Genomic DNA, 24,832 nt, shown 5'->3' with positions numbered 1-24,832 from the left:
CTGTTTTACACTGACCTTATTTTTATTGAGTAATAGACTGCGATTCATCTAGAAGACGAGGGATGAGCATCATTACTTCAACTTCTAAAAAACACGACTCGTTGTGTCCATCACAAAGGCAGTCAGTTTGTTTCTCAGCTTTAATTGTTAAATGCTAATATATTTCATTGCACGTTGAGCTTGTGAAAGTCGACTTAGTTTAACTATTTACTCTAATGCACAGGTATATGAAGCCATACTTAGTTACACTATAAAAGTTTTTGCTGTAGTTATGCAGCTAGTTGCCAAAAACTTACTTTAGATTTATATTTATCTAATTTATTGGCAACAGTTTGTTCAAAGACGAATTCAAATTAAACATGAACAAGTCTTTATCTTTACAAAAAAAAACTATAAAATAACAGCCTCATGCAAAGCATTCTGGGAACCAGAGATCTTCATCATCCTTTTTCTGTTTTTTTTCTAATTTTGGTTCCCAGAATGCTTTGCACGATGCTCTTATTTTATTGTTTTTTTTCTGTAAAGATAAAGACTTGTTAATGTTTAATGTTCATTTATCTTTGAGCAAATGTTGCCAGTAAATTACACAAATTTAAATCTACAGTAAGCTACTGGCTGCCAGTAATAGTGTAATTTCTACATATTTTTTACAGTGTATGATTGTAATCGTGAATTACCAATAGTTAGAGCTGCTGACTTTGTCAAAACAGTCATTTACTTTGGTGTTATTTTCCATGCGAGTAAAGCAGATTACAGTAATTATTAGTGGAAACTCTCTCACCCTGGAAAGCTAATGTGGAATAAGAGATTGAAATGTGTTAAAAGCTCTTTGTTTGTACACAGACAGCTGGTGAACATTTGTCCTTGGATTCAGAGATGATGGCACTGTCCCGATAATGTACCAATGACACAAAATGTTTTGACTTACTTCGCTAAACTAACTGAGGCATGACTGGTAGAAACTTTGACGTGAAGTGGTCTAATGTACTGCATACTTCACTGTTCTGAAGTGCACAAAGCAAAGTCTAAAGTTATTTATGTCCTCTTGTCGACAAGAAATGTATATTTGCTATAGTAGTGTAAATGAAAGAGAATGATGGCTATAGGCTGCTGGATTGCAAACAAAATCCTAATAAAAGTACTTTTTCAATCTGAAAAGTTGTAATTGGCTGGCTTGTACGTGTTAAAGTGTAGAATGCATTGTAAATCGCATTAAAATAATAAATAATATTATAACCTTACTAACTTGTTAAAAACGACACACGGTGCATAGGTAACCGTTTAAATGACCCCTGTTAGTTGAGATGCTGAGAGCATCACTTGTCAGCACCGTTTTGCTGGTCTTCTCTTTGAGACCCTGCCAGCAGTTTATCTCTTGGTACACTTACATGTTCTCACCGTCTGAAAACATCCTGTGAAATCAGAAATTGTGGACGGTACAGTGCATGCAGTTTGCAAAGGTTCAAGGAGATTTCTTCCCCAGAAGACACATACAATGAGAGCAGGTCTAAATATGAACTGCATTCTGCATAAGATGATGCGTCACAGCACTGACTGTCATTGACTAGGCCTTTCTCTTGTGTTTTGCCGGTGAGACGGAACCCTTTCATCTCCGCAGCACACCCACCGCAGCTTTGATCTCTCCTCTTGAGCCTGTACTTAAGAAACAGAGCCAAAAACCATAGTTGCCAAGTCCGCTTATAATACGCGACCTTGGGCTTCTTTTTCTGTCAAGTCGTGTTAAAAAATCACTTGTTGCGGGTTGCGAGTTTTTGGGCTTATTTTAAAAAATATGGTTGCTTGTTCTGAACCTGACAAGCAACTTTGTTTCTTTACATCTATGGTCGCTGTTTTGTTCAATCCATTAACACTGTCTGCTCGAAGGTAGGCTTTTTGTACTACATGCGGCAGAGCATAACATCACAGCAGTGATGAATTTATGAACTACTTCACATATAAAATCCAAGATATTAGAGAAAAAATTATAACAATGCAATCAGAAGTGAAACCCGCTGAACAAACTAACTACAGCGCCCTTAAGGAGAAAATGCAATTATTTTATACCGTAGATCAAGATGAGCTGTCTAAAATTATTAGATCATCTAAATCAACAACATGCATACTAGACCCTATACCTACAAATCTACTGAAAGAGATGCTCCCAGAAATTATAGATCCTCTTCTTGGTATTATTAACTCATCTCTGACATTAGGACATGTGCCTAAAGCATATAAGGTGGCTGTTATAAGGCCCCTTGTCAAAAAACCCCAACTCGACCCTAGAGAACTAAGGAACTACAGGCCTATATCGAATCTACCTTTCATATCTAAAGTTCTGGAAAAAGTAGTTTCAACTCAATTATGCTCCTTCCTCCAAAGGAATGACATCAATGAAGAATTCCAGTCTGGATTTAGAGCATGTCACAGTACAGAGACTGCTTTGATCAGAGTTACAAATGATCTGCTATTGGCGTCTGACCGAGGTTGTATCTCGTTATTGGTGCTGCTAGACCTTAGTGCTGCATTCGATACCATTGACCACAGCACACTCCTACATAGACTCGAAAATTATGTCGGCATTAAGGGAATAGCTTTGAAATGGTTTAAATCTTATTTATCCGACCGTTTTCAATTTGTAGCAATAAACAATGAGGTGTCACGCAAATCGCAAGTCCAGTACGGTGTACCACAGGGCTCAGTCTTAGGGCCTCTGCTCTTCGCATTATACATGCTACCTCTAGGAGATATAATAAAGCGACACGGAGTTAGCTTTCACTGTTATGCTGATGATACTCAACTTTATATTTCCTCGAAGCCTCATGAAACACAGCAGTTCCATCGAATAATGGAATGCATAGTCGATATAAAAAACTGGATGAGTAACAACTTTTTATTACTGAACTCGGACAAAACGGAAGTGTTACTTATTGGACCGAAAACTGCTATAAGTAACAACCAAGAATACTGTTTAACTATTGACGGATGTTCCATAAAACCCTCGTCGTCAGCAAAGAATCTTGGCGTTCTATTCGATAGTAATCTGTCATTTGAGAGCCACGTCGCCAACACCTGTAAAATTGCGTTTTTCCATCTTAAGAATATATCTAAACTACGTCATATGCTGTCAATCTCAGATGCAGAGAAGTTAATTCATGCATTCATGACATCAAGACTAGATTACTGTAATGCACTGTTAGGTGGTTGCCCTGCAGGCTTATTACAAAAACTCCAATTGGTCCAAAACGCGGCAGCTCGAGTTCTTACACGTACAAAAAAGTATGAACATATTAGCCCGGTTCTGTCAACCTTGCACTGGTTACCTATAAAGCATCGCGTTAACTTTAAAATCTTGCTTATTACCTATAAAGCCTTACATGGTTTAGCTCCTCAGTACTTGAATGAACTCCTTTTGTATTACAGTCCTTCACGTGCATTACGCTCTCAGGCGTCCTGTCAGTTGGTAATACCTAGAATTTCAAAATCAAGTGCAGGTGGTAGATCCTTTTCCTATCTAGCGCCTAAACTTTGGAATAGTCTTCCCTGCACTGTCCGGGAGGCAGACACACTCTGTCAGTTTAAATCTAGACTAAAGACGCATCTTTTTAATCTTGCATACACTACTCTTCCATAATATAAATCTTCAGAGGGTTTAGGCTGCATTAGTTAGATCAACCGGAACCAAAAACACAACTGATGTACTTGTTGCATCAAAGAGTACAGAACAGTACTCTACTCTCAGCCAGTCTTGTCTCATTGTTCCAAGGTTACCACAGCGAGCAGGATGCAGTTCATGGCCTGACCTGATGGTAGAGCGGAGAATGGGAAGTGGGGACCTGACAAGAGCTGAGATGATAGAGCTGGATAAAGAAGGACGCGGTCTCTTGACATGTCTTCACCACAAAATTTCAAATGCTATTAGATTATTAATGATAATCTTAAACTATAATTTATTTTATTATTAAGTTTATTTATTTTATTTAGCCTTGTTGTGCAAGCTCTCTGGAGCTTGTGCAGAGGCAGCAGCTTTTGCCAGAGGGGAACTGGAATCCCCTGGTTGGGCCTGGGTTCTCCTGAGGTTTTTTTTCTCGATTAGAGTTTTGGGTTCCTCGCCACCGTTTGCATACTGTTTTTGCACTATCTGCCTGACCGGGGGGGCTGCTTTAGAATTTTAAAGTTTTACTTAATTAATATTGCATATAGGAATTTATTATCTGTTATATTTGACCTGTGCTTCTCTCTCCTTTATCCTAAATGTGTGCTCTCACTGAGCGTGTGTGTGTGTGCGTACTTGTCTGTGTACGTACGTGTGTGTGTGTGTGTGTGTGTGTGTGTGTGTGTCTGTGTGTGTTGGTGCGTGTGCGTGTTGTGTGTGTGGAGTGTTTTGTGTGTGGGTGTGTCTGTCTTCTGTGTTTTCAACCTTTTCTTGTTTTTGCAGGTACAACTTTGATTGTTTTGCTTGTAGTCAATGTGTCTCATGTGCAGCTGCTTTGTAACAATGAAAATTGTAAAAGCGCTATATAAATAAAGTTGAGTTGAGTTGAGTTAATTAGAATTGGGGGGATATACTGCCTTGGTTGCACTTTTTCGGTGATCAAAAACTAGGGTCCTTGGTATTACGGTTCTTTCCTAAGTCCGATTCGGTAGGTGGCGCTGTAAAAACCAATTAGGGTCCTAGAAGTGCAGCCCCAGAAGTGCGGTCCTGAGAGTGCAGCCTCCCATATTGCAGTCGGATAATATTGGAGTAGCCACTTGTCTAAAATGTGTAATCGGAGAACCACTATGAATCCAGCTGCTCATTACAAATACTCCTTGTATTTTAAGGAAGGAAGGAAGAAGGAAGAACTCCTTGTTCTTTATTATGGGTCCATTTGCTAAGTTTTACTTTGAGGTGTTCATTAATACATTAACTTACAAACATGCACTAACATGTAGTTAACCTGGGCAGTTTTAACACATGAATCCTCAAGACAGTATTACCTAAGGTTAGCCCTTTCATTGCCGTAGCCAGGGCTTGAAAATTAGTGAGGTCTGAGGTGTGGTGTCAATAATTATACCTAATATTACCAATAAATGCTATAAGTCATTCAACTTTAATAAATATAATGAATAATAAAGTTAACAAATGATTAACTTATTATTATGTTATAAACAGGGCTTGATGCTGTGGCTAGGACACCTGGGTCCGTATTCATGAAAAATCTTAGCGCAAAGAGTTGCTCCTAGTGACAAAATTCTAAGAAAATTCTTAGAAATGTGGGTGTTTCCCCTTAGAATTACAGAAAAGATCCTAAAGAAAAAAGTCATTCATAAAGCATCTTAGCCCTTAAAAGAGCTTTTAAGGTCCAAAATTTTAGGAGTAGCGAGGAGGACTTTTAAGAGACTTAAGAGTTTCTTTAGCAGCAGAGAAAATGGACGAAACACGAAAAGTGAGAAGAAATGTGTTGCAATGCATGACAATTTCCCTATTACTTTTAAGGTTTATCAGATTTTTAAAATTGTTTTTTGTGTATGTGTGTGTGTGTGTGTGTGTGTGTTCAACTTTTGATTATCTTGGTTTTGATTTTCTTGTATAGCTGCTTTGATGCAATGCAAATTGTAAAAGCGCTATAAAATAAAATTACATTGAATTGAATGACAGTGAGTTAACAACACATTAGATGTTTGTGACCAATCCTATTAGAGACACCGTTCTTGTCCACCATTGACTACCATAGTAGGAAAAATTGCTTTATAAATTTCTTTGTTCTGTTGAACACAAAATGAGATATTTTGAAGAATGTATTTTGGGGGACTTTTGACTACCATTGTCATTTTTCCTACTATGGTGTCATGGTTCTGCCTCTTCTTGTCATGTCTGTCTTGGTCTTATGGCAGAACCATGGCAGAGCCTCTTGTTTTGCGTGGAGAGAAAGATATTATTGTCAGTCATGACATACTATGCGTTCTCTTCGGTCTCGTCTTTGGCCCTGCCCCTCTCGTTTCCTTGTTTAGCTTTCCATTAGTGTTTCATTCCCCACACCTTCCTAGTGTTAATTATCGCCTTGTTAGTCTCCCTATATAATGCCCTTGTGACTATTGTCCTGTGCTTGTTCGTACTGCTTGTATCCTGATGGTTTGTTCCCTAAAGGATTTCTTGTCAAGTTCCTGTTTTCTGACCCGTGAGTTTTAGTCCAGTCTAGTTAGTGTCAACCCTTGTCATATGTTGTCTTAGTCTAGTGTATTTTAGTTAGTGTTCTTGTCTTGTCTGTGTACTCCCCTGTTTGTCGTTTTACCCCCTCGTGGGTTTTTGCTTTGTGTTTTGTTAAATATTATTTTTCTTAACCGTTTACTCGCTGCCTGCATCTGGGTTCTCTGTCCCTGACACTATGGTACTATGGAGCTATCCCTTTAACGGAAACTTGCACTTTGCGTTCATCTTGCCATTGCATATTTGATTTATTTATAAAATATGTGTTGAATTTGTTAGACCTGTCTTACTTTAATGTCATTGTCACTTTTCTCTCAAAATATTATGACTTTAAACTTGTATCTTATTTTTTTTTAAATGTGACCCTTATCCTCTTTCGCTTTGATCTACTCATCATTAATTCCATTGTTCACTTCATTTTAATTGCAGCATTCGAAATACAGTAACATACCTTACAATACCAGCTGAGGTATCACGACACCAAGTAGGCCTTTTATGATGTTGTCCCATGTTCATAATTAAAATCTACACAAAAAAATCTAAATTTCTTAAATACACATACCTAGATAAAAACATTTTTATGTACTATAGTAAATTGTTTTACCCTGTAATATGTTATAGTATTACCACAGTAAACATTTTGTAGTATTAATTGTAGCAGGTACTGTAAGAATTTCTTTGGCATGATTAAAAAAACTAGTGTCTAGGAATTTTAGTAGAGTTTATAGGCCTATAGTAAATACAAGTACACTAGAGCATTTTTCACGTGGGAACTAATTAAAATGTGCAACAAATTAAATGTATACAGTATTATATGAAGGGAAATATTAGGCTTGCTTTTAAATGTGAAACTGAAACGGCCAGTAGGTAGAGTCAGTGATTCGTTCACAACGGCCAGTATTGTGAAACTTGGCATCGCGATGTTACCGGTACACCGTGCAACTCTAAAGCTCTTGTTGGCTATTGATGTTAATAAAGTAATCTTTTCTAGTATATTTGATCTTTGTCTGCATATTTAATGCTTATCCCGGACCTACCGGCCAAAGGTGGTGGCAACATAAATATAAATATTACCCCTAATGGTTAAAGCTCACTAGAGCCCCCAAGTGGTGGCTTTTGTAGTATACGCAACATAAGATTATCCCCTCTGTATTAATTATGGCCCCAGTCTTGTGCCCACCAGAGGAAAAAAATCTCCCCCGTTATAGTATCGACACCTAATAGAAAACCACGAGGTTAATAAACACATAGGCTAATGTTCAATGTGTGTAATGTGCATGTCAAAAAAGACAAACCAGACCACACCACTGCGATCAATACGTTTTATTACACCAGATACTTGAGATAATCTACCCTTTTCATTTGATGGACCTCAGTGTGGGCTTTCCATCAACACGCTCGCGCGCTCACACACGCGCACCCGGGTTCTCCTCCTCCAGTGCGGCTGTATCTGTCCAGCTGAATTACACCCATCGCTGCCGTACGGACTCCGCTCATATATTTTAACAGGCAGATCGGTGTTTTATATTCTGTCCTCTCATCTCCATGGCCGCATCGGATGGTTTAGAGGATTGCATTGTGCATAGAGGAAGATCTCAAAGTGACCCGAGCATCCTCACCGACACTCTTGTCATTTATACGAACAGCACAGGTGAGTGACACTCTTATTTCCATATGTTTAGGGGAAATCATTGTAAAATCAACGCCATACTGTATTTAAGTGCGATTTTTACCGTATGACAACGTTTAGGGATAGACTGCGGTATGGATACGCGCAACAGCCTCTGTTATTCTAAAAATAAAATATATTGTAAAAGACCTGTAAAACAGCCGTTAGAAATGCAACACATATGTCGCTGATGATGTTGACGGTGGAGGAATATGAAATGCATCGGTGAGACATGCCTTTATCGTTTCGTTATGGAAAATGTGTTAAGTGTTGGTGCTGCTGTGACGCGCTGGGCTTCCCCGTGACTGATGAATGCTATGAGACGCGCATTTTGAAAAGCAGCATGTCCAGCATGATGACTTAATTCCAGCAAAAACATGAAATGTCTGACATGAAACGCACTGAGGGTGCACAGTTTCCGACGTGCTCAAAGACAGACAGTGTTTTCTGAACGTGCCCAGCAGCACATAGTGCTAATATGCATCTCTGTTTTACACTGACCTTATTTTTATTGAGTAATAGACTGCGATTCATCTAGAAGACGAGGGATGAGCATCATTACTTCAACTTCTAAAAAACACGACTCGTTGTGTCCATCACAAAGGCAGTCAGTTTGTTTCTCAGCTTTAATTGTTAAATGCTAATATATTTCATTGCACGTTGAGCTTGTGAAAGTCGACTTAGTTTAACTATTTACTCTAATGCACAGGTATATGAAGCCATACTTAGTTACACTATAAAAGTTTTTGCTGTAGTTATGCAGCTAGTTGCCAAAAACTTACTTTAGATTTATATTTATCTAATTTATTGGCAACAGTTTGTTCAAAGACGAATTCAAATTAAACATGAACAAGTCTTTATCTTTACAAAAAAAAACTATAAAATAACAGCCTCATGCAAAGCATTCTGGGAACCAGAGATCTTCATCATCCTTTTTCTGTTTTTTTTCTAATTTTGGTTCCCAGAATGCTTTGCACGATGCTCTTATTTTATTGTTTTTTTTCTGTAAAGATAAAGACTTGTTAATGTTTAATGTTCATTTATCTTTGAGCAAATGTTGCCAGTAAATTACACAAATTTAAATCTACAGTAAGCTACTGGCTGCCAGTAATAGTGTAATTTCTACATATTTTTTACAGTGTATGATTGTAATCGTGAATTACCAATAGTTAGAGCTGCTGACTTTGTCAAAACAGTCATTTACTTTGGTGTTATTTTCCATGCGAGTAAAGCAGATTACAGTAATTATTAGTGGAAACTCTCTCACCCTGGAAAGCTAATGTGGAATAAGAGATTGAAATGTGTTAAAAGCTCTTTGTTTGTACACAGACAGCTGGTGAACATTTGTCCTTGGATTCAGAGATGATGGCACTGTCCCGATAATGTACCAATGACACAAAATGTTTTGACTTACTTCGCTAAACTAACTGAGGCATGACTGGTAGAAACTTTGACGTGAAGTGGTCTAATGTACTGCATACTTCACTGTTCTGAAGTGCACAAAGCAAAGTCTAAAGTTATTTATGTCCTCTTGTCGACAAGAAATGTATATTTGCTATAGTAGTGTAAATGAAAGAGAATGATGGCTATAGGCTGCTGGATTGCAAACAAAATCCTAATAAAAGTACTTTTTCAATCTGAAAAGTTGTAATTGGCTGGCTTGTACGTGTTAAAGTGTAGAATGCATTGTAAATCGCATTAAAATAATAAATAATATTATAACCTTACTAACTTGTTAAAAACGACACACGGTGCATAGGTAACCGTTTAAATGACCCCTGTTAGTTGAGATGCTGAGAGCATCACTTGTCAGCACCGTTTTGCTGGTCTTCTCTTTGAGACCCTGCCAGCAGTTTATCTCTTGGTACACTTACATGTTCTCACCGTCTGAAAACATCCTGTGAAATCAGAAATTGTGGACGGTACAGTGCATGCAGTTTGCAAAGGTTCAAGGAGATTTCTTCCCCAGAAGACACATACAATGAGAGCAGGTCTAAATATGAACTGCATTCTGCATAAGATGATGCGTCACAGCACTGACTGTCATTGACTAGGCCTTTCTCTTGTGTTTTGCCGGTGAGACGGAACCCTTTCATCTCCGCAGCACACCCACCGCAGCTTGTGGATGTAGCTACTCTGTGAGAACTGTACTTAGTTACTTTACTTAAGTATCTTTTTGGCTACTTTGTAGTTGTACTGAGTATTAAAGATATTAGCAACTTTTACTCTCTACTTAACTACATTTTTGAACAAGTATATGTACTCTTTACTCCACTACATTTGTAATGACTAATGCAGTTACACATTACATTTTGCATGACACCTATCTTATAATTAATATGCCGATTTACAGGGTAATGAAGGTACTACAATCTTGTGGATTTTGCCCTAACTTACAAAAACTTGTCAACATGGCTTCTTTATATGAATATGAGTGCAGTATCAGGTAGATGTCAATCGCTGGCGGTTTACACAGGTTAGCCCTTACCCGCTATTTCTACAGTAATATATTGGCAACACTGTTGCCAGCTAGTTACTGTAGGTCACACATCTACAAAAGCTCTTATTTTTAAAACTAACTCTTCCTAAATGTGCTCTAAACATGTTTGCTCAAAATTTGACCATATGGTGGGACTATTGCCATGAAGTGATGTAAACCAGTAAAAAGAATGTATAGTATTTCAATTTTCAAAAGTGCTCTCACACTATATAGACAAAATATTAACCTATAGAATGAGTCGGACACAGAGAAATGAACAATCCACATATGAATCTCAACAATGGTGACAATCAACTGAACAGCTTCATGCTGCAATGCATGCTGGGTACATAGTACAAAACTCATTCATGATTGTTTGTCACCATTGATGAGGTTTGTATGTCAAGTGTCTAACTGTGTCTCAATTGCAAAGAAAGATTTTCTGACAGAGATCTTTCCATTATAACATGTGATCACTTTACCAAACATATCTTAATAAATCTTAAATGCTATATTATTATTATTTAATGATTGAATTCTTTCAGATGTATCTTCAGTTACTAAGCAAACATAAAGTTGCGGTTCCTGTAAAGTCCCTTTCAGTGTTATTGTATAAGTGTACATTTTAAAGCTACAAGAAAGTCAAAGAGTCCAACCAAAGCAAACACTGATCGCCATAATGGTGACTTAAAACACAATTGAACCACTATGAACTCGAGTTCAATCTCAATAAGATCTTACACAGATGACAGAAATAAAGTGAAAGTGGTGTCTGTAATATGTGAAGATGTTATTGATGTTTGTGTTTAATTCTCCTCTGGTGAAATCTTGACAGATTTATTGTGTTCATCTGTTATTTACACGTGTTCATCTAAGACTGTGTGACTTAAGTGCGTTAATATCTAAAGTTCTTCACGCCATTGCAGTAGTTTACTGTAAAACACCTACAGTAACTAGCAGGCAACAGTGTTGCCAATACAGTATATTACTGTAGAAATGGCAGGTAAGGGCTAACAGTGTATGTGAAATGAGGACATGACTGCAGCTGGCCATGAGGCCCAAACCAGCATGTCCAGTGCAAAAAGGCTTTGACTTTTTGATTTTACTTAACATTACTTTATTTATCCGTTATATTGAAGAGACCTTTTTGAAGGAGTTTGGTTTACTTATGAGCAGTTGAGCTTAAATGAGACTTGGGTGTTTGTAATAGACGTACAGTAGGTTATGATGTCGGCCATGATTTGTTGCAATTTTGAGGTGTTCAGTCTTATTATGATTTAAGAAAATAAATGCGATTGCTCTCCTCACGAAATCGACTGTTTCTAGTTTTTCCACTGACATGTCTCTTAAGTGTTGAGGACTAGTGCTGCTTTGAGCCTACATTCAGTAGAGTAAAATACTCAAGTACTGTTCAAATCAGATACTCGAAGACTTTTACTCAAGTCGTTTTGAAATTGGTGACTTGTAACTTGTAATGGAGTAATTTTCACTGCAAGGTATCTGTACTTTTACTTAAGTATGGTTTTCAGGTACTCTTTACACCTCTGCGNCGCAGCTTTGATCTCTCCTCTTGAGCCTGTACTTAAGAAACAGAGCCAAAAACCATAGTTGCCAAGTCCGCTTATAATACGCGACCTTGGGCTTCTTTTTCTGTCAAGTCGTGTTAAAAAATCACTTGTTGCGGGTTGCGAGTTTTTGGGCTTATTTTAAAAAATATGGTTGCTTGTTCTGAACCTGACAAGCAACTTTGTTTCTTTACATCTATGGTCGCTGTTTTGTTCAATCCATTAACACTGTCTGCTCGAAGGTAGGCTTTTTGTACTACATGCGGCAGAGCATAACATCACAATACTGCGAGAGCTATTTGAAAGCATACAGAGACGTCTACTGTCGAATCACTCTCGCGGTACTATGATGTCACGCGCCGATTGGTCAAACGGTCTAAGCACGTAAAACAACATAGAGAAGCCAAGAATGTTACAGTGGTCTCTTCACGTAATCATCGGCGCTCTTTGGGTAATCGGAGGTAAATATACTAAACAGATGAAATATTCACTTAAAGATAAAAAGCATTTTATAACCGGGTACATCATTAAACATGTTAAAAGTGTAGATCTGCGCGTTTGGCTACACAGCGTTATTCAAGCCTAAGCACGTGTGAATAGCGTAATTTGTCCTCAAACACACCGCCTCCTTTTTTCTACCAACTAAACTAAATGTATTACATCTGTCACGATTAGAATGAAATCTGAAAATGAACGAAACGTTCAGATCTGATCACGGTGCAGCAAAGGGGTAGGGAGGGATGACCCTATTTATTAGGCTATAAGGTAAACATCAAACATTTTAATGTATTAAATAAATGTATTGATCAATGCAGAATATAATTTTAAAAAGTATAAATCAAATGCATATAGTTCAGTTTTACTTTATTATAAATGTGTGGCTGTTACAGCTACGTTAAGTGGTCATTATATCTTCTCCTTTTTCCATCTCTCCAGGCCTATACTGCTCACATCAGAGATTTGCAATTAATTTTTGTAAAATAATTTATGTTTGTGTTTTTCAAACAGGGTAGTGTCAGTTTAAAATGACCCAGGCTCGTTCATTAATAATAAATAATTGATAATAAATTACATTGATGATCATGAATAATGTTGGGCTTGTTTGGGCTTGTTTTTGGAGCTGCAGTTGCTTATTTGTCTTGCAAAAGTTGGCAACACTGCCAAAAAACCTCATTCTGAAAAAAACATGTAGAGGACATGTATGGAGTTACCTAACTAGACAGAGCATCAGCTGTAACGTTACAGACATGAATGAACCAAACAGAAAAAGATGCAACTAGGGCTGAAACGATTCCTCGAGTAACTCGAGTTATTCGAATACAAAAAATCATCGAGGCAATTATTGTTGTCTCGAAGCCTTGTTTATTCCATTTAACTACAGTACACACGGAGCACTGCGTTTCCCCACGGACCGTTATTACTGACGCACAGCCCGCTAAACTCTATTCATGTTACAGAGCTCTCAAGTCTCACACATTCACCGCGAGACAGGCATTTTAGTCTGTTCACACGCTCACACGTATTTCTCATGCTGATAAATAAGTGATAGCTTATTGAAATGGCGAACTGCTATTTTACTTAGTTTTAGTCTATTTTGCGAGTGAAACTTGTTTTCCGCCTGCATTGAGTCCATAAAACTAGATTCTGACTAGTGGATGCCGAATCCTGTTATTTACACATTTCATCTGTCTGTTCTGCGTGTCTGAGTGAATGAACTGCACAGTTTAACGTGCTACACGCGTGATGCTCATGAATCTGTCTGCGTCTGCGCTTTATGAGGACATGAACTTCATCTCCAGAGTTGCTCTGAGAGTTTATTTCAGAACATTTTACTGAGTGAAGCTAACACACTAAAAAATAAGCGTCTTTCGACGACCTGCCAAAATAAAAGTCCGTGTAACTCGGTATTTTTATGTGGACAAATATATTACTTTTTAATAGTAAAAAAAGAAACTAAAACTAATTTAGATAAACTAGATGCATCATGCATAAGCTGAAGTTAGTTGTTTACCTTTGAAATTATTCTTTCTATTTTTATTAATGTTTCATATTTATACATTTGTATTAGGCCTATATTGCATTTTGAATGTAATATGGCAATGGAATGTACTAAATGGGTTTAGTTTTCACAGATATGAATGTATGCAATTTCAGCAATAAATATGTTAATTTTTCTAAAAAGGAAACAAATTAGTTGTTCATTTTAAAGATAGAGTGCGGGATGTTTTGTATGATCTATGAACAGAAATGCAATATAACATACAAAACTGTGTCTTTAGATGTGTATAAAAACCTTACGTAATGAAAAGTTATGTTTTTATTACCTTAGAATAAACCAGTTGTATCTACATAGGGAGCGGGCCTATCTACATGGAATTTGTTATGTTGCGCAGCCATGTTTTGTACAGTAAGCTCTAACGGACAAACAGCTCTACAGAGCGCGTTTCTTATATGTTGGTCTTCTTCGTGTGTTTTTTTAGACGCAGCTTGCGTCATCACTGAGTTACGCACAAAGTAGTAAGTCGTAGTACGGAGAGGAGGAGGAGTAGTCGTCGTCTAGCTGAAGCAATTGATTGTTCTGTCTTAGAAGTTTTGATAAAATGGAGGACCATGCGTATTGTGCACAAGAGCCGACAGAGCGTGAATCTCCGTCGTCAAAGAAGCGCAAACGTGATGCTGCCAGACGAATTAGAGACAAACGCCGGCAGAAATCCAGGATAAACATCGGTGCATCTATTACCAGATGGAAGGCACTGTTGAAAGACAAATGTTTTCAAGGCGACGCTGAAGTTGCCTGTTTTCTGCTAGACTGGTAAGATAATTCAACATTTTCAATGTTTCCACTTTTTCAATGTTTACCAAACAACTGTTTTGTTGAAACGGTAAAGGTCAGTTTATGGTTCTGCGTAGGACCTACGCCGTAACATACGGCGTAGCCTACGTACGTAGACGACGCCGTCGTGAACATTTATGGTTCTGCATTGAGAGTATGCGTCATACTGCAATTACACCGCCGAAACGCTAGTTGGCTCTTTGTGTTTTCATGGGTTTGCTCTTCTTCGCCGATGTTTTGTGTGTGTGTATGCTAGTGTTTGCAAACGACAATGGAAGCCAAACCGACGTTAGAGGAAATCTCTCTCCAAGAATTCGCCGCCATCTGACAGTCTTTATAGTCCGCTGAAGAGGAGTCATACAGATGCGTGTATTTCCGAACCTCTTCAATTAGACGCTCAGTAACTTGGTCGATGTCGATGCTCACCATGTTGTTCTTTTGTGGACTCTGAACTTGCCGGAAGAAGACACCAGAGAAGAAGATGCCGGAAATGCGTAGAAGGAAGTACGATGCTGCCAAACCGACCAATCACAGCGCTTGCGGTCCGCGTAGGGTCCGCGTTGTTACATTTTTGGAGAGGTGCGCGTCAGGCTACGGCGTAGGGTATGCACAGGGTACGCGGCTCTGCGTAGGCTACGCCGTAGGTTACGGCGTAGGTCCTACGCAAAACCATAAACTGACCTTAACGTTAGCATTTTATACAAATGGCCATATAACCTCCGAATAATAATGTTTTTCCGTCCCTGCGGTACATACTCCGGTTGTTCCTGACGTTACAAAGGAGGAGACAAACGTCTACTAACTTACACCTAACTGCCTATGTCGCTGTCAGATCAAACGCTTTGAACAGCGTTGCTATTTACGATTAGCTAACTTTAGTTACTTCACTACTCTCAGCGTGTATTAGATAGCACGCAAGAAATATATCTAATTATAGAATTGTAACAGTAACTTTTGCAATAGAATACATGTTAAATGATTAATTACGTTAATATATTGCCTTACCTGCTTGTATCACTGCTATCCGCTGTCTCAGTAGACGACATATTTTTTTACTGTTGCGGCCACCGTCGTAATTCGAAAGGGAGGGGTGGGCAAATGACTCAGAGATTCGTTGCAAAACTATATTACAACGCTAGTGGCCGCTGATTTTCAAGAACTGCGCCTTTAAGAGACCTGTCTTATCTTCTCTTGTATATTTAGTATTGCTCTTTAATAAAAAAGCCTACTTATTATCCGAATACCAGATTAATCGATGGAAAATCAGTAAAATACTTGATTACTAAATAAATCTATAGCTACAGCCCTAGATGCAATGCAGAATGCTTAAACATTACAGACTGTGTTTTTCCATTGAGCTTGAAGAGGACTGCGAAAATGTTTTCAATAAAGAGTATTTTATTTCTAGGCTTTTAATGATATAGAACAGTGAAGGCAGACAGTAAAATATGAGGTGAAAGACAATAAGGTTTCTAAAGATATATTTAATGGAGAAGTCGGTTTTCACCTTAAGCCAAACACAGTATGTAATTGTAATATTTAGTATATTCAAGCTTAAATCTGATGATGTGATGAGTGAAGTTTATGTTTAAAACTAGACTAAACGATTTGCTAATGGGGTAAGAAAACAAACCTAATTGAATACATATTCTCTTAATTTAATCAAGTTAATTTTCGTTGGCTTATGATGGTTTTTACTGCGAAACATGTAAAAATCCTGAATCAGAAAAGGTTTTCTTCTGCACAGCCCACACTGACTGATCATTGACCTGTTCGCCGCACTGTTAGTTCTCTTAAACATTCAGCACCGCTGACTGTAGAGGTGAATATTTAGAGCCCTTCTTCCACACTGTGGTGGGCACCAACAAGCCGTTGAAGGGTCTTCAGTTGTATTTCTGTTATGTACTCGACTGAATGTGGAGCCTGACTCATCCTCTGTTCTCTCAGGTTGGTGGAGCAACACTTTGTGCAGTCCATGAGCTGTAATTCACTTGCCTCACACGTAATGGATTCTCTGAACAGGCTCATATTGTAATGATTTCTGTATATGCTGTTCTATTCAGCACACGTCTAGACATAAATGGAGATACAGTATAGTGGTTAAACTCAGCTAACTGGAATACCTGAGGTAACTGTTTTGATGGTCTCTCTAGTTAATGGTGTTTAATAAGGCATGGCAATTGCTTCTGCTTATCGGGTTATTCTTTAAGGTCTTTGCACATACAGTCTGAAATTTTCGTATGCGTTTTTTCGTATTTGCCTCTCCTTTGTACGGTGTCTCTGAATTGTTATAAAAGGCCACTCAAAATGCTTGCTACGGATGCGAAAATGCAGAAAATTGAACCCGGTCCGAATTTTTTTATGACGGACGAAAATATCGGAGGCAGTGTGTAAATGTGATTGACACAACATGAGGTCGTATTTATTTTTTAACGTGCAGAAATTTCTGACGCATATTTCGGACTCAATGTGCCTAATGCCTAATGGTTAGAGAGTCGGACTCGTGACCAGAAGGTTGCCGGTTCGATTCCCAGGGCCAGCAGGTAACGACTGAGGTGCCCTTGAGCAAGGCACCTTATCCCTACTTGCTACCCGGGCGCTGCAGTGATAGCTGCCCACTGCTCCGGGTGTACATGTGTTCACCACTTGCTGTGCGTGTGTTCACTACTCTCTGGATGGGTTAAATGCAGAGGTCACATTTCGGCTATGGGTCACCATATCTGACTAATAGGTCACTTTCACTTAACAATTGCAGGTTGCAGAAACAAACATTTGTGACTTTCTGATGGCTCTAATGGCCCCACACAGTTGCAAACTAACCGCACATAATTTGTATCATACATTGTTTCACAGATTTATATTTTCTTTGATTATTACATGCATAGAATTTTTATTGAACCGTTTTAAAAATGTCCACATGACAAATTGGGTAGCTCATTCGTTAACCCCTCCCCTTCAACTGTCAATCAACTCTGAATTTCATTTCTAACTGAAATGCCCACTTTTATGAATGTTCGGCCACCGAAAATGTTCGGCCGAATATAGCAAAAAACGCAAGTTCGGTGTTCGGCCGAATGTGTGAAGTGGCCGAATAAATTTTACCGAACATGACTCGTGATACGATCAAGCAGCAACTAGCGCAGAGAGAGAGAGAGAGAGAGAGAGAGAGAGAGAGAGAGAGAGAGCGAGAGAGAGAGAGAGAGAGCGAGAGAGAGAGAGAGAGACACACACGCGTGCGCTTTATTACTGCCGCAAACATTTTGGCAGTGCGTGTATGTGTGTGCATGCGCGTGGGAAGGGTAAACCCTACGGTATGGGGACAAAATGTCCCCACAAAGATGGCAATATCCAAAATCCTTGTCCTTGTGGGGACATTTTTTTGTCCCCATGAGGAAACAAGCTTATAAATCATACAAAATTAACTTTTTTGAAAATCTAAAAGAGCAGACAGTTGTGTGTGATTGTTAGGGTTAGGGGTAGGGAATATGATATACAGTTTGTACAGTATAAAAACCATTGCGTCTGTGGAATGTCCCCATAAAACATGGAAACCCAACATGTGTGTGCGTGTGGAGCATTTTAAAGTGTCAGAGAAAGACACAGCACGGGACTTGCCGCATGGAAGTAAATTTCCGAATGAAAGTGTCTTTACCGGTCGGTAACTTTACTTCAGACGGAGGCGGGCTGTCTGACAGTAGCCCCGCCGCTCGCGACGTCCTTTGACATCATACAGTGGTCGCGTGCACACAGTTCCCTGTACTAAACAACTTGTCAAAGTATGTTCTGTGCATCCCGGCCACGAGTGCACCTTCTGAGAGAACAGTCAGCTTTTGTGGGCGGAGTTTGGAGGAGAGACGTGAACTGACATGGTTGTCAGTCAGCATCAGTCAGAATTGCTTGCATTGGATGTTTTTTTTCTCAAATCATTTTGCAATGTAGCCTATAATAATCCAACAGTTTTAGTTTATTCGTGTTTTTAGCTTATAGGCCTAATGTGGAATGACACTTTTTAATGAAGTGTTTTGTTGTAGGGGTACAGAGTAACTTACATTACATTCTTTTAGCAGTCAGTTATAATTAATATAGGCTATTCATGAAGGGAGAGGGCTCAATTTTTTGTTTGAATTTACTTTGTTTTGCTCAATTTTATATTAAGTTGTATTGTATTGTATTGAAAAACAAGACAAATTATGAAAAGCACATTTTGACTATTCAGTTTGTGCAATAGTGAAAAAAAATGGCTTAATAAATAGAAGAAATACAAAAAACCATGTTCGGTGGTCGGTATTATTCGTCCTTCGGCCAAGTGTTTCACATCATGTTCGGCTTCGGCCAAGAATTTTCGTTTCGGTGCATCCCTAACTTTTTATAGATCCTACCAATCTGCAGTGAAAAGCACAATTGGGGAATAAGAGACCTTGGAATGGTGCGACTAGCCAATCAGAATCAAGTATTCCAGAGTGCTGCATCATTTTATATCATTCTTCTTTTTTTTAAACCATAGCACTTATCTATCAATGTCCCGGCAACTAGGACTCCCTGGTAGAAGATATATTGTATCTCAATGGGACCTTCCTGGTTTAAATAAATAAATAAAAGTAGAGCACCCTAGAATCCACATAGTATTACTCCAGCAACAACATTGTGGTGGTGACTTTGGTATGGACAGCCAACATTTTTCTTTTACTGTATACTGATGTGAGACCAGTATATCCACATTTGAAGTGTCTTAATGAGTAAAGTTTAAAGTTATGGAGTTTTCCATGCTGACCGTGTTGCTCCAGGATGTCGTGATCTAGATTAGCTATCTCCTATAATCCTCAGGAACCCATTCGATCATTTTCAGTCAAAACAAAAAAGATTTCCCCACTCTTTACCCATAGTTCTGTCTTGAAATGATCCACTAATTTTAGGACTGTTGGTTCGAGTTGGAATAAAGATAAGAATATCACCCTACAGTCTGAATCATTTGTATTCATGTTTAATTAATAAGACGGCTATATTAAGCCATTGTATGATTCTGGTGAATATATGGGGAAGTGATTAATTCAGAGCATGTGAAGAATGAGCTCTTCAAAGAGAACAGTAACCACGCTGTATGCACTTCACTAGTCTAGTGTGTCTGTTAAGGCAAAAGTATAGTCCGTCCGTCCGCGCGCCCCTGCGGTCGTCCGCACACCCCATCTGCGTGGTCTCCAAAAATGGGATGCACGCGGCATGTATAAGAGCGCATGTGCGAAAAAATGTTGAATCAGCCGAGTCCACTCGGTGATGTACTGCGCATGTGTCGAACTCGTCTCTTCGCGCTTATCCGCGCTTGAGTATGCTCAAGAAGCTGTGCGGACACGGACACGGAAAGTCAAGTATACCCGGCACTTTACAGGACAGCTCAATTTCCTTTAAACAATCAGTCCAGATCTGTGTGAATAATTCTGCTGAAATCCTGTGGGGTTTCTGTACAGTTCTTCACAGATCTCATGTGGGCTTGCTCATTTAGTGTTTGTTTTTTAAGATTTTTTTCTGCCACAAAGTTGCGTACATGCCTATTTGGATTTTGTAGTCAGTTTTGGGATGAATGTAAACTGTTGTGAAAAGTTCAGGCCAGGGTAATAGCGCCCTCTAAATGGTCTGACTTCTTTTTGGTGCCTTTCTAATGTACATTTTTTAAACCCTTAAAGCGAAGCTATCATGCTATGTCATGCATTCTGACTTCTTTACACTGTTAAACGTGCTGGCTTCTCATGCATGGTCAACTTGTTAAAAAACGAGTTGGACGATTGACGTAGTATTTCTGTACTCGATACACTCCCCCAGCATTCCAAATTATTTCGGAGTCTTTCGTCAAAGATCCTATTCCTTTTATTGGCCAAAAGCACGGAAGCGAGCGAGCGAGACCTGCTTACCATCAAGATTATCTGCGCTGCGTCAAGATGGTCTGCACTGCAGCTCGTTACTCTTGCGATAGTGAAGTTTAGGTGTGTCTGTTTGTTCAAGGCATTTCTGTGATGGATGTTATATAAACGGTAGATATAACGCTGGATTTGGAGATGGTTTGAAACTGATAGATGGAGCGGTCCCAGTGCTAAAAGATGCCGGACATGAACTGCATGCGGTAAGTGAAACTAAAGCCCTATTCGCACGGGATTACAGTAGTATTATCTCGAGACCTCTGGTCATTTGTAATAATTGCAGAGATTGTCTGTGATCATGTAGCGCATATTCGCACGGGATAAGTGAAGCCTGTGATTTTACTCAAATTTACTGATGTCAGGGTTCTGGTAGACGGAGAGCACACCACGGAGGTAGATAAGAAAAAGGAGTTTATTTCAAAAAACAGGTAAGTATCCAAAAACAGGTACTTATCCAAAAACAGGTAAGTATCCAAAAACAGGTAAGTATCCCAAAACAGGTATGTATCCCAAAACAGGTATGTATCCCAAAACAGGTATGTATCCCAAAACAGGTATGTATCCCAAAACAGGTAAGTATCCCAAAACAGGTAAGTATCCAAAAACAGGCAAATATCCAAAAACAGGCAAATATCCAAAAACAGGTAAATATCCAAAAACAGGTAAATATCCAAAAACAGGTAAGTCTTTCAAAAACAGGTAGGTGTACTTATCGGGGTTGAGAATTGCTTTGAAGACAACAAGACTGAACAAGGAAGAACAAAAAGGTGCAAACTTAAATAGAGTCCTGATGATGTGATGCAGGTGTGGACTAATCAAAAATGGTGGGTGTGTGGTGCATGCTGGGAAATTGATTTAAAAACTCTGGGGAGAGGGAACGGGTGAAGCGAGCTGGCGGTGACGACATGGGGGGCGTGGCCGGTGGTGCTGAAACCGTTACAGTACCCCCTCCTCCATGGTCCGCTCCAGCGGACCTACCAGGGTGACGGGGTCGACCTCGAAGTCGAGGACCCGGACGTTCAGGATGGGTTTGGTGGAACTCTCGTAGGAGTGCTTGGTCTAGAATGTCAATCCGTGGTACCCAGGATTGTTCTTCAGGTCCGTAGCCCTCCCAGTTGATTAGGTACTCGAGGTGACCTCCCCGTCTCCTGGAGTCCATGATCTCCTCTACCCTGAAGATCTGTTGGGCGGCGTCCAGAGGTGGTGGAGGAGGAGGCAGATCTGTTGTTACAGCAGGGTCTGTAGAGGAAACAGAAACAGGAGTAATAAAGGGTTTGAGAAGGGAAACGTGAAAGGAGGGGGAGATCCGGTAGTGTTTGGGCAGCTGGAGGCGGAAGGTGACGGGATTGATCTGTCGAGTGATGAGGAATGGTCCGATGTATTTGGGACTCAGCTTCCGGCAGGGTTGTCGCAGGCGTAAGTCCCTTGTGGACAACCAGACCCGTTGTCCTGGAGCATACTGGGGGTTTTGGGATCTTCGGGCGTCCGCATGGAGCTTCTGCCTGCGGATAGCCTGCTGGAGGTGGTGGTGAGCTGAGTCCCAGACCCTCTCGCTCTCCCGAAACCAGTGATCGACAGCTGGCACCGATGAGGGTTCTACAGACCAGGGGAACAGAGGAGGTTGATATCCTAGGATATACTGAAACGGGGTGAGACCGGTTGAGGTCTGTCGAAGGGAGTTTTGGGCGTACTCTGCCCAGGGTAGGAAACGGTGCCAGCTGTGTTGGTGAGTATGGCAGTATGATCTCAGGTACCTCCCGATGTCCTGTATCTTCCGCTCAGCCTGGCCGTTCGCCTGAGGGTGATATCCGGAGGTCAAGCTCACCGAGATGTTCAGTATTCCTAAGAAGGCCTTCCAGACCCGGGAGATGAATTGGGGACCCCTGTCTGACACAACGTCTTCAGGAAGCCCGTAATTGCGAAACACATTGGTAAACAGGGCCTCAGCCGTCTCTAGTGCAGTGGGGAGTGAGGGGAATCAACTTGCATGCCTTGGAGAACCTATCCACTGCCACCAGGATACAGGTGAATGTGTCAGACAGGGGCAGGTCGGTGATAAAGTCCACTGCGAGGTGAGACCACGGTCGTTGGGTTATGGGCAATGGGAGTAGTTTTCCCTCCGGCAGGCGACGTGGTGTCTTTGCTATGGCGCAGACTGAGTATCCTTTGACGAATCGGGCGATGTCCTGAGTCATCCCAGGCCACCAGTATCGGGCGGAGATGAGCGAGAGGGTGCGCTGCCTGCCTGGGTGTCCTGATCCCGGAACAGAATGAGCAGAGTCCACGAGGGTAGTGCGGAGCTCGGATGGCACAAAGATCCTACCCTCGGGACCTCCCGGCGGAGTAGGTTGTTGGAGTTCAGCGATGTCCCGGTCGAGGGCCCACTGGATGGGGCAGACGAACAGGGCTGGAGGAAGCACTGGTTCAGGTTCGGTTAAATCTGGGGTGACGTAGTGTTGTCTGGAGAGAGCATCAGCTTTGCCATTTTGCGATCCAGTTCGGTAAGTCACTTTGAAGTCGAACCGTGAGAAGAAGAGTGCCCAACGGGCCTGACGAGAATTCAGCCTCCGGGCCTCTTTGAGGTACTAGTTCGCGCCCTCCAGCCAGTGTCGCCATTCTTCCAGAGCCAGTTTGATGGCTAGGAGCTCTTTATTCCCGATGTCGTAGTTTAACTCCGCCGGGGATAGCTTGCGGGAGAAGTAGGCACATGGATGAAGTCTAGGAGGCTTCCCCTGCCGCTGAGAGAGCACCTCTCCTACCCCGGTCGAAGAGGCATCCACTTCCACGAGAAAAGGCAGGTCTGGATCGGGTAGACGTAGGGTAGGAGCAGTACAGAAGGCTTGCTTCATCTGGTCAAAAGCTTTGAGAGCTTCGGGATTCCAGGACAGGGATTTCGAGCCTTTTCCAGTCATGGCGGTGAGGTGAGCTGCAATAGAGCTGAATCCAGCGATGAAGCGTCGGTAGAAATTATCAAATCCTAAAAACCGCTGCAACTCCCTCACCGTATGGGGTTGTGACCAGTTCTGGACCGCCTCCACCTTCCCCTGATCCATGGTAACTTGGTTGAAAGAGATGATATAACCCAGAAATTGTATGGTGGATTGGTGGAACTGGCATTTCTCGAGTTTCAGGTATAGCTTATGTTGGCGTAGGCGTTGGAGGACGATGGAGACATGGGTAACGTGAGCGGGTCGAGAGCGGGAGTAAATAAGAATATCGTCGAGGTAAATTATAACGAATTTCCCCAGCAGGTCCCGGAAGATCTCATTCATGAAGCTCTGGAACACTGCTGGGGCGTTCACCAGGCCGAAGGGCATGACCTTATATTCGTAATGACCGGTGGGAGTCACAAAGGCCGTCTTCCATTCGTCACCTGGGTGAATCCGAATCAGGTTGTAGGCGCTTCTTAGATCCAGCTTGGTGAACAGTGTGGCATGGCGTAACTGTTCCAGGGCGGCAGGTATCAGGGGAAGAGGATAGGCGAAGCGCTTGGTATGACGATTGAGATCCCGCTAGTCTATGCAGGGACGAAGACCTCCATCCTTTTTCCCTACGAAGAAGAAGCTTGACGCGGCAGGGGAGACAGACGGTCGGATGAAACCTTGTCGTAATGCCTCCTCGATATACTCCTCCATGGCCTTCTGCTCCGGGATGGACAAAGAATATATCTTTCCTTTGGGCATTGTGGCCCCAGGCAGCAGCTCAATGGCGCAGTCCCATGGCCGGTGAGGAGGCAGCTCCGTAGCCCTCAGCTTGGAGAAGACGTCTTGGAACGACCGATAATCTACGGGAACCTCCCCGGAGTTGAGGACCTCAGGACTCTCGACGGTAGTGGCTAGGATGGGTAGTACCGGTTTTAGGAGAGGTTCCTCCTTGATCGGGACCCTGGTGTTGACGGTGCGACCCGCCCATCCGGATATGATGCCAGTGCGCCAGTCCACGATAGGTTGACATTCCATTAGCCAGGGTCGTCCCAGAACGATATCGGAGGTGGACCCCTCCAGTACCCAGAAGGAGATCTTCTCCGTATGCCTGGGAGAGATGTGAAGGGTGATGGGTGGGGAATGGTGTGTGATCCGACCTCGGCCCAGCGGTTTTCCTAGGATGTCTTGCACAAACATGGTTCTCTCGTTCCTTAGGCGCGGGAAGCCCAACTGATTAAGAAGATTCAGAGAAATGAAGTTCCCGGC

General features: G+C 41.0%; 1 protein-coding gene across 2 annotated transcripts in view; it reads left to right on the top strand.

The window, feature by feature from the left end:
* The first annotated feature begins 7,565 nt into the window (after positions 1-7,565).
* phactr3b (phosphatase and actin regulator 3b) overlaps positions 7,566-24,832 on the top strand; it is a 72,965-nt gene continuing 55,698 nt past the window's right edge. The window contains exon 1 of one of the 2 annotated variants that reach the window (XM_057361709.1): positions 7,566-7,838. In XM_057361709.1, coding sequence (XP_057217692.1) covers positions 7,733-7,838 — 106 coding nt within the window. In that variant the 5' untranslated portion in view covers positions 7,566-7,732. The remainder of the gene's footprint in view (positions 7,839-24,832) is intronic. The other variant, XM_057361711.1, reaches the window with a different exon arrangement.

The sequence above is a fragment of the Triplophysa rosa genome, linkage group LG20, assembly GCF_024868665.1.
Source record: "Triplophysa rosa linkage group LG20, Trosa_1v2, whole genome shotgun sequence".
Classification (NCBI taxonomy): Eukaryota; Metazoa; Chordata; class Actinopteri; order Cypriniformes; family Nemacheilidae; genus Triplophysa; species Triplophysa rosa.
This window is presented reverse-complemented; position numbering and strand designations above follow the sequence as displayed.